General features: G+C 41.6%; 1 protein-coding gene and 1 long non-coding RNA gene across 3 annotated transcripts; one reads left to right on the forward strand and one right to left on the reverse strand.

The window, feature by feature from the left end:
- Positions 1–3086: 3086 nt before the first annotated feature.
- Positions 3087–5840, reverse strand: dlx2a (distal-less homeobox 2a). The gene is made up of 3 exons (XM_008328620.3): positions 5209–5840; positions 4889–5073; positions 3087–4758 (listed from the first exon to the last, which is right to left on the reverse strand). The coding sequence occupies exons 1-3, from the start codon at positions 5525–5527 to the stop codon at positions 4414–4416; spliced, it is 849 nt and encodes a 282-aa protein (XP_008326842.1). The 5' UTR covers positions 5528–5840; the 3' UTR covers positions 3087–4413.
- On the forward strand, positions 5769–9172 carry LOC112488313 (uncharacterized). 2 transcript variants are annotated; one of them, XR_003052232.1, is made up of 2 exons: positions 5769–5861; positions 6830–9172. It is a non-coding gene; the product is annotated as an uncharacterized LOC112488313 (long non-coding RNA). The 2 variants fall into 2 exon arrangements; XR_003052231.1 differs by lacking the exon at positions 5769–5861 and adding an exon at positions 5872–6017.
- Positions 9173–10763: the final 1591 nt, after the last annotated feature.

The following is a 10763-nucleotide window of genomic DNA, read 5'->3' on the forward strand; positions in this document are numbered from 1 at the left end:
CAAATGTGGATAAAATTACAGATCAGGGTATAAATGAGGAGAGTATGGCATTTTCATGTTGCTGAGAAAAAAAGCTTCCAAAAGTCCAAGCCACAGTAGTTAATCTATGATGACTAAAGTCACATTAAGATATGAGAAAATAATATTATATTTTGAAAGAATCATAAGGATTCTGAAATTATTATGAGTTAGATGTTTTTAGTTTATGTAACAAACAAATAAAACCCAAGGAGTGATGATGATGAACGGTTATGGACAAAGGCAGCTGATGAAGATCACACAACACAGGCCTCTGTAGAATAACAGCTTAAACAAATGTAACCTGCAGAGATCAGGCCTGTGTGTTGAAGCACACAGCTGCTCGACGTGACCTGATACCGGAAGTCACAGAGTGGACGTCACATCACTGCGGTTAACAGGAACTGCTAAGGAATAGGACAAAAAAAAAAAAAAGAAGAAATTCACTGGAGGAGATGGGAAGGTTCGTCGACACGTAGAAGAATGGATGCATTTGAAAATGGATGCATTTGAAAAAAAAAAAAAAAAATAAAAATAAAAATAAAAATAAATAAATAATAATAAATAAATAAATCGAGATATATCGATTAGTAAAAGTCGGTAACGTTCTTTTTTAATCATTGCGTGGTGTTTGGATTTATTTGTACGTCTTACCAACCAAGTAATAATTTTGTACATTTTTACTCCGACAAAGTACGATCCACGTGACGTTAACCTGCACCGGATGTACACCGATGTACGTGACCCTGGGGCGTGTTGACGGACGTGTGCGCATAGTGCAAAACAAACATGGCGGAGACCAAGCAAACAATGTTTTGTACTCACCTGTCAATTATAAAAAAGTTTGGTAGTACTACGGATTTTATAAAGGAAGTCGAGAACTTGTGAGGTCAGACGGAATTAGCAGAATGCGCCGCGGGTTTGTACGCTACATGGGAAGTACCGTAAATCTGTCACCTGAAGCGACAGCAAGGTGTAACCGTGGAGACCTGCGCCGGTTACCCTGGCCTGCGTTCGTCGTCGTGGAGTCAAATGTTGCAAATGGTAAGAGACGTACTAAACTGTTTTTTACACGTTTCGCAGGCTAACAGCTCCGCTTGTGAAGACGACTGACCGCACAACTCAGTACTCGGTACAGGTGATGGCCACGAGGTGTGCAGTTGACATAAGTTTGTTTTGATTCATGAAGTAATTTGCACATTTTCACCACAGGTGAGCTAAGCTTCTGTTGTGACTGTTTCAAAGTGGGACTTTTGTTTACACCAGCAGATGATTGCTGAATGTAGTTTACATGTCATCTGTTGTAACCAGCTATGGAAGACCTCGTTGTGACAGGGCAATTAATGTTGTTCTTATAAACATGTGTTTGAATTGTGCAGTGCTGTGACGTACGTATGTTGAGATAGATATGTTTCTTTAATGAATTAGATTTTGAACAATGTGTTGAGATGGATATTGGCCAGAGACGGCCAACCCTAGTGGATATGTAGGTAATGCTCCTTACCTTTCTAATATCCTTCCTACGTAACTACCTTTCTATGTTCTAAATACCGATCGTCTGTGAGAACACCTTCCGTTGTTTATATGACCTACGTATCGTCAAGCTTAAGTTCCTTCCGCAATATCTAAGGTACTGTCTTTGTGAATAGAAACCAGTGGTACATGTCATCTAGCTGACTACCAATTTGTTTGTGTTGTAAATGCCAAACTAGACAGATAGACTAGATAGATAGATATACTATGTGTAATACTATATAACATATAGTACTATATGACTAATTACCAACTTCTTTCCTAGCTAAATCTCCTTACCAAGTGTCACACTCATTTTTATTTTATTATTATAGCAAACTTATGACCTAACCTATCTATGAAGACGTGTACATAGCAAGCCAATTATCTACCTAACAGTGTTTTAGCTGCTCACAGTAGCTAAAGACTATTACAAAATAAGCAAAAGAAGTCCAGTAAAAAGCAGCTGCTTTATATATATAATTTTTGTTTCAACTACCTACTATGTAATAAACGATCTACCAAACCTCAATGTAATTGCTGCAGGATTAGGCTATGTAGTTAGTGTCCCACCAACAAACAAATGTGCCTACTCAATTAGGTCGTTACCTAGCTACCTAGCAAGATATTAAGTTTTCTGTGTACTGTAGTTTTATATGTATTTTAGTTTTTTTATGTACTTGCAAATGTATTCCATCTCTTTACCCGCCCTTTCCTACTAAACTGTCTACCTAACTGTCTAACTTTTCAACCAAACTTTGGTTTTACGTACCTACTGTACTTGGCTGGCTGGCTGTCTGTGCATTTGTCTGTCTGTTTCTGGTGGTTATGTTTTCCATGTAAAAGGCCTACAGGCCCTGTCGCCGCTGTTGTAGGAGCAACATAAAGGGCAATGTAGGTCACTGTGCTCATCTTCAGAGATCACAGAGCAGACTTGTGAGACATGAGAAATGTTTCCATGATGTTGTAGCTCCGGGCTGTGTGTGGACCCAGTTCCTCTGTCTCTTTTTCTCTCTCTCTCTCACTCTTGTCTCCTTTGTGAGGCCGACTTCATGAACCGTCTGCACAGCCGTCTCCGTGACTCCAGAGAGTCTGAGGAGCCTGTGCTCATTCATGCCCACCCTCATCTTCTTCCTGCTCTCTCTCATGCTAAGGCCTGTTGTTGTGTTGAGTTGTTCAGCCTGCAGGCCGGGCCTCTGCCAGCCTAGGGCCATGGATGGGTTTATCATCTGCTGATGGAACCTGTTAAAATAAATGTAACCCGAGACAGCTGAGGAGTTATCTGATGCTTGTCTGTGCCTGTGATGGCAGCCTGACACACACATGTAATTGCAAACACTGTATTATTATGGAAGAAATTGCCTTAAGTCAATGTTAACAGTTCAAGTTCAACATCATGACTAACTCCAAGGCTAAGTGTTGCGTAGTTCTGTGGGCAGTCGATGTTGTGGTGGTTTTTTTGTTGTGTTTGCTAAGTGTTGCGTAGTTCTGTGGGCAGTTGATGTTGTGGTGGTTTTTTTTGTTGTACTGTAGGTATTGCCCCCAAATATGGCTAAATATCATGTGTACATGACGTGAAATAGGAAAAATGTTAAAAATAAAAACATAGTGAAACAAACAAATGTCACTGTTATTTATGATTTTATTTATACTTGATATGTACTTGGTGAATGCAACACATTTACCTCTAAAATGAACCCAATATTTGGTGATGACAAATTTAAAAAAATCTGTTACAAATTAAATAAGAATAAAAATGGTCTATGTTGTAGGTTTTATTACATTAAGGTTATATTGGTGTTATTGCGATAACCTAGAATACATTTGTATTTATGTAATGAATTAGGTTAATATGTTCTTATTTAATTATCTTTTTTTACAGCATAAAACTAAGCAAAGTAGTTTAGGGATTTTAGGATTTACCAATGTCTGTCGTTTTTTGAGTCATATAGTTATTATGGGGGAAAAAGAAAATTGCAAAATGAAGCACGTGCATCAGTTAACCGTTGATGTGAAAGAGTTAATATCTGATTGAAATGTTTCAAAAATAACATATAGTTTGTTAATGATTTTATTTACTGACAATTACAGAGCAGAAAATAGAAATAAATATTGATAATTAATCGAATAAATTTAACAATAAAGAAAGAAGCCAAAATTGATGTAAAAAAATAAATGATGCATAGGCTAGACACAGAATGTTTTTTATTTAAATAAGGTCTGGCCGTATGAGAAACACGTGCTAAAATAAATAGGACAAAAATATAACATATAAAAGTGATACAAGTAAATCAGAGGGCAGAACAATCAGTAGCTTACGGTGGAAACTGCATTTGCACCAAAAGAGACTAAAAAGAGTCAAAGCGCCTCAAAAAACAAAACAAACAAAAAAAAAAACGTGCTAAAATATTTACAAACGTGAAATTTCTTACACTTACCCTTCAATATATTCAATTCAACTAATGACATGAGGAATGGATAAAAGAAAGAGTTTTACCCACTAATTTCGCACAACAAAATGAGGTCATGTAGGAAAAAAGGCACGGTACAGTTTGAATGTGTGCTACATTTGTGGTCCTGCTGCGATGACGACGTTATTTTCGCAGGATAATGGCTGAACAAAATGACGTCCGCACGTAAAAGGCTGCAATTGCTTTGGGTAATAGTGGTTCAGTCATCCCTCGACACAATAAACAAAATAAATAAATACAAAAATAAGTGTAGGGGTGGTAGTTTTTTTCCTATCCTCTGCCGGCACATAAACACCACCCCGGCATCATCCGTGAAGCAGACCGGCTCCATCGGCTTCACTCGGATGAGCGTGAAAGTCATCAAAATGAAGTGATACTGGCATTTTAATGTCCGGTGTTTGTTCTGTTCTTTTCAGAATATAGTCCCAGCACTTATGGCGGAACCTGGGTGGTGCTGGACCAGAGGGGACTGCATATGCGTGGTGGGAGAGTTCGTGGTGGAGTACCAGGAGTAGTTGGCCAAGAACGAGGATGGAGCAGCGGAGTTGAGGGGACTGCTGCTGCCGCTGCTGCTGAGCTGAGGTAACGTGGAGGTGACGCCGTTCATTCTCTGACTCTGTGGAAAGTCCCATGCTGTAGTTGGCGGAGACGCACAGGGAGGTGATTCACTGGAAGCGACGTGTTGCTCCGGGGGGATTTCTCCGCTTTTCCACAATTTCTTGAATTTGGAGCGACGGTTCTGGAACCAGATTTTGACCTGAAAAAATAAACAGAAATCAGCTTTTAATTGACGGCCGACGGCCCTACGTTTCCATTTTGACAGTTGAATATTGCTTCATTGTAGACGTTAAATAAGCCCATGACGGCTCTGGACTAAGCGCGCCCACCTGTGTTTGCGTTAGGCCCAGAGAGGCTGCGAGCTCGGCCCGCTCCGGCAGAGCCAAGTACTGCGTCTTCTGGAACCTCCGCTGAAGTGCTGCCAGCTGGAAACTGGAATAAATGGTTCGAGGTTTCCTGACCTTCTTTGGTTTTCCATTCACCATCCGAATTTCTGGCTCACTCTCTTCTTTCTCTGAGGGAACATTTGAATGGAGTTGGAGTTTAAGTATGCGTTCAAGGCGTAAATCAAAAGTACAACAGAAATGTGAACTAATGCAGTGTTTAAATAAATAAATAAAAATATTGTGACGTGCGTGAGTTGTCATACCTGCATCTACTGGAGTAGGAGACGAGTTTGGGCCGTAGGAGGTGTACGCGCCGTAGGTTGAATTAAAACCAAGATCGTAAGACTTGGAGTTGTATGGCCCGGTGCCGTTGGCGTTGCCGTGGTACTGGTACGAACCGAGTTGTCCAAACGGTGATCCGGCGCAGTGTCCCGGCTGCTGGCTGTTGTAGTAGCTGCTGTCCGTCGCCGTGGACACCGGTAGTGTGGGAGACTCCTGCGATTTGTGCAAGCTGTGGTAGTTGCTTGAGGTAATCTGGTTGGAATGCATATCAGTATTCAGGTTTTCAAAAACCCCAGTCATTGTTGTTAAAATGCCTGACAAGTAGCAGCCTCCTAACAAGACAGGCCGTGCGTAAAAGTCGCCAAATTGCCAAAGTGCGAAGCTGAAAAGGAAGCGGCAGCTAACGCACGGACAGATGACCTCTTCTCCGTGGATAAGAACGCATTCCCGTGTAAAGTGTGGCAAAACGAGCAGAAGGTGTGTCCCTCTGACTGTGGCCTGTGATTATCTGCCGCGGTCGGCGGCGGAGGCGCATTTATGAGAGGGAGCGAGCTCCTGTGTCTGAGGCGACCAATGGCTAAGAGCTGCACCTCTGACTACTCCCCACCGCGTCCACCCTCCATTATTCCGGCAGGTCTGTGTTTTTGTCTAGGGTCTACACACTTTCTTTGAAAGCATGTGACTCACAACACGACCAGAGGAGAAGGCACAATGATCGAAGCTGCAGGAGCTGCGGGCCCGGCACCACACTCTTCCATTCATGTGCGCAATGATCCGTGAAGGACACAAAGTGAGACGCATGTAACTGGTGGAGAAATGTGTTTAACGCATGAGCAAGTTAGATTTCAGTGGCCTGGTGGTTTGTGGGTTTGGCCGTAATCCGTTGGATTATACGCTTGTCAACAGTTTACACCAAAGTTATGGCAGAATTATTTATGATGAAGAATTGATTAGATTGAAGGGTTTTTTTGTATAACATGTGTGTGAAAAGTGTATGTGTGTGTGTTGCTAAACAGAACCAAACACAGAGAGAGTTCAGCCTGAGGGAATATAACGGCGTTACTTCAACGTCACAGCAGAAGGATGAGAAGAGACGTTGAATTAAGTGACATGATTGGAGAGTTGCAGCACCTTCTGGTGTTAGAAATAAGACTTACACTTCCTGTCTGCTTGATTTCACTGTAAGTGAGCAAAAAGGGGAAAAATAGGCTCGTTGTCAAATGATTTGTTTGACATAAATAGTAGAAAGTGACTTTAGCTTCGCTCCTTTGTTTATTAAGTGTGGGCTGATGCTGCAGTCTGTGGTCTAGAGTTGTTTATACGCGGAACCGACGAGGTAATGATTTTGGTGCCACAAGATGGCAGCAAAGTTCCTTTTATCGTTGTAGACAATGCACGTTATTTCAAATGTAGAAGGTAGACAGAGATTTGTTAAAAAATAAAGTCACTTTTCTCAGCATTAGTCGAGATGAAAACACAGCTGTAATGACATTGTGTTTGCTGGCAGTGCAAAAAAAAGTCCCGGAAATGAATACAAATGTGATGTATTGATTGGAAAGCATAAAGAAATTGTTTTAATGTCCGGTGTTGTGTTATTTGCAGAACATAGTCCAAGCACTTGTGCTGGACCAGAGGGGACTGCATATGCGTGGTGGGAGGGTTCGTGGTGGAGTACCGGGACCAGTTGGCCAAGAACGAGGATGGAGCAGTGGATGTGGGAGGACTGCTGCTGCTGCCGCTGCTGATGATGATGTGATGTGGAGTTGACGCCGTTCATTTTCTGATTGTGTGGAAAGTCGCATGCTGTAGTTGGCGGAGACGCACAGAGAGGTGATTCACTTAAAAAAATGACACCATCTGACCGCATGACACGCGACATAGGATGTGACCAAAAGTGTCAGGAAAAATGTTGCTCGGGAAAAATTCTCAAAATGCTGTAACTTGATAAGACACATGCAGGAAAGATAGAATGTTGTATGTTTTTTAAAAGTTTGCAGCTAAACCGTTCACCATGTCATGACACGCGAAAGTAGGATTATGTCGGAAAAAAAAACCAAAAGGTCAAAGAGTTTTGTATACAAATGTCAGCATTTGACCAGAAAAAGACAGGAAAAGTTCAGATACTTTAAAAAAAAAACATTCTAAAAATGTTCTCTAAATATCCTAAATAGACGAGGGACTTGATACAAACTGGAAAGATACAAATTTGGGAAATGCTAGTTAACAAATCGTTTAGACAAATGTATGTATGTATTATCATTAGACCAGGAATGACACGAAGAGTTAAGAGTATGACAAGTCATAAAAAAAAAGTTGTGAAAATGTTCTCGGAATGCCTTAAGTTGAAGAGAAACATGGAGGAAAATAAAGAAAGGTGAAAAGTAGTTGTACAAAAGCTTTTGTGAAGTTGTGTAGTTGTTGATGTAATGTGATAAGAAACATGCAGGACAAGATAAAATGTATGAAAAATTGTTTTACAAAGAAATTGGGCAAAATGTTGTAGTTGTTGACCAAAAATGACATGAAAAAGTCACATTTTGACAGAAAAGGCCAAATGTAATGAGAAACATGCAGGAAAAGAGTAGAATTTCAACCCAAACCCTGGTAAAAGTTGTTATTTTGTGGCCAAAAATGTGAAGATGACAGAAAGATCACATTGTGACATAAGGTTTGTTGGGAAGAAAAGGTAAAAGAATGTTCTTTAAATGCCCTGAATATTTGAAAGACATGCAGGAAGATACAGTATTGAGAAGTAGTTGTACAAAAGTTTTCATCGAAATTCAGTGGAATGTGAACAGAAATGGCACGAAAAGTGCAGATTTAGGCAAAGTATGTAATGGGGGGGGGGAGGGGGGCTGTAATTAGATGAGAAACGTGCAGGGAGGGTCATGTTGGGTTTAGTGCAGTGACGTGCAGTGAGGGTCGTGGCAGGTGAGGTGGTGTGTCCCCTGCCTCCCGTCACTGGTTTAGTGCAGCTGTGTGGTCAGCTGTGGTGAGAGTGTTTGGCAGATTCCTTCCCTGAACTCCTGCTGGGTGTATTGGTCTCTGTGATGACACACGTAACGTTAGGTTTTCCGGCTTCAGTGTTAATGTTCCGAAAGGAGATTTCAAACAAACGGGGTTCACAGCAGGGGCTGCAGAAGTTTCTCTATTGTTTGTAGGCTCAAAGCACAGGAGTAAAAAGTAAAAACTAGTGAATGCATTTACCTCCATGAGTTCCTTGCAGACATGGAAATGATTAACCAAGTGTTTGTTGACCCCCCATTTGGAAAGGTTAAGCGCGTGGTGCAGATGTGCGGACAGAAGTGGAGGTCAGGCTGGAGATCTGCAGCTGGGCGTTCGTGATTGAGCATGTGCTTCCTCAAAATCAGGCATGGTGGTTTTCCCCCCGATGAGAAGTTATTCTTAACAACAAAGGCTTTAAGGACGTGCACGGGCAGACGATAAGAAATGGGAGGAAGTTTTCTGTTTGGAACTCGTAGTAGATGTAAGGTTAATGTTTGATGCAGCACAAAGGGCCAGTCTGTGTTAAACACCGCTGTTGTGTTGCCTTAACTGCAGTGGAATCATAAAGCATACGTTTGAAAGGCAGCACAGTAGTAAAGGCTAAATAAAACCAACCGCTCTACCTGTGGCACTGGAACTGCAGGATTTCTTAGAGGTGTGTAAGGATGGACACATGTAGGTTGTGTAAGAAGAAGTTACCGTCAAAGTAAATAACATTTCCTGTGTAAGACGTTTGTGAGGTACCTTGAGGATGTGATGCAGTATAAGCGTTGAAACACAAAGTGCCCAACAGAAGGGTCCACTTTGTAATTGTTAAGTTGTTAAGGGAAGCAGTGGGAAAGACAGAGGTCAACTGCAGTTGTCGTAGCCGTTGATGTAGTCCAGAAAGAAGTAAGAGAAACACAGTGCACGAGTATGAAGTTGAAGGTTCCAAAGCGATAAAAGGAAAGAAAGCTTAGTCTAAGTTGAATTGGGTGACAACTATAAGAAAGTGTGGTAAAAGTGACACAGATGTAGCAAAGTAATTACAAATGTGTGTGAACTAGAGATGTAAGTGAGAAGGTGATGTAGTCCAAAGTTTGTAGGAAATACACAAAGGTAGACAGAGACAAGGTCAGATGTAGCTGACGGTGAGCTAAGCATGGAGTAGTTAGTAGGAAGCATAGAATATGGCTGTGCTGTGTAATCTGGGTAACTGTAGCTACAAGAAAACCAACCAAAAATGATGAGCCGTAGCAGTGAATGTGGTTGAAAAGATGAAGTGATATAAATTGTAAGTCATCAGAGCATGTAGAAAAGTATTGTGAGGTTATTGTAAAAAAAAAAAAATGTCGAAGGTTGCCAAAGGTACGTAAGAGTTAATGAAGCAAAAGCTAAAAGTAAAAGGCTAATATATGTAGGTTAGAGTAGGTATAAAGGTAAGGAAGTAGGCGAGAATCAGGGAAGTGTATAAGGAACGTGACGCAAAAGCAAATGTGTAAGTTGTGAAAGGTGTCAAAACAGAGGTGTAGGAGTAAATAAAGCAGGTACGTAAAAGGTTGTGGTTAAGTTCGTCGTAGTACCCTAGTGGTGGTGCTGTGCGATGAGATGTCATGGAGGCCAGTTGTTCACGTAGATGGTTTTACACTACTGCCTGCGTTGTCTGTTGGTGTTGCTGGGTGAGGAAAAAAATACACAGAGTGATGTAAGGGCAGGGTTCACACACAGTGGTGTGGAGTGGAGCAGCAGCCCAGCATGACTGCACAGAACAGGGACTGGAAGTGACGTTATCAGTATCTGCAAATGTGAGTTTCTTAGATAGGTGTGTTGAAACCGAGATTCCGGAAGAGTAAGTGGCCTGAAACATAGGCATTACTCGGTCAGAGTGTATAAATAGGTAACGTAATGTAATTGTAACAGTAGGAGAAACCAGGAGGAGAGAAGTATGGGTTGTGGCAGCAAAGGATGGGTGGTAATATTAAGGAAGACAAGTAAGATGTGTGTTGTGCATTGTAAACAGCCACAATGTCAACGTATGTGAATGAGAAAGTCCCTGGTGGTTGGTGGCACAGGTTGTCCCGCAAAAAAGAAAGTGAGATTAAAGTATGAGAAATATGTAGTGAGAGTATATGCAGAAATGTGTGTAGCGAACGAGAGGACAGTATGTAATTGGCCCTGTGCTGTGAATAAACCTGATTAACAAGGTCATGGCAAGGACCGCAAAAAATGTAATGTTGTATGATTTTGTGGTGTAGGTTGGAAGGGTCGGCCTTAAAGTGAAACATTTGAAACACTAAGTTTGATGTTAGTATGACGTCAGGTGAAAAGGCCTGATGGGTGTTGTACACGTTGGTGAAACTGAATATGGTAACCACGGCGGTAGCCTGGGGGGGGTCCACCTGGTCCTGCACCTGCAGGTTGTGTGTTCCCAGTGGCTGGAGACAATGCCAGAGTGCAGTGCAGGTTCACCTGCGCTCACAGGTCATGTTACAGCAGCCACGCCTGGCAGCATGTTTTGGGACCTAATCATGCATTTTAAGGCGTTTCGGGG

The sequence above is a fragment of the Cynoglossus semilaevis genome, chromosome 16 (genome assembly GCF_000523025.1).
Source record: "Cynoglossus semilaevis isolate Cse_v1.0 chromosome 16, Cse_v1.0, whole genome shotgun sequence".
NCBI lineage: Eukaryota > Metazoa > Chordata > Actinopteri > Pleuronectiformes > Cynoglossidae > Cynoglossus > Cynoglossus semilaevis.

Coding starts and splice junctions, on each gene's coding strand:
- dlx2a (XM_008328620.3), bottom strand. CDS start 5,527: ATGACTGGGGTTTTTGAAAACCTGAATACTGATATGCATTCCAACCAG. Junction 5,074..5,208: donor TCCTACTCCAGTAGATGCAG/GTATGACAACTC, acceptor ATGTTCCCTCAG/AGAAAGAAGAGAGTGAGCCA. Junction 4,759..4,888: donor TGGGCCTAACGCAAACACAG/GTGGGCGCGCTT, acceptor TTATTTTTTCAG/GTCAAAATCTGGTTCCAGAA.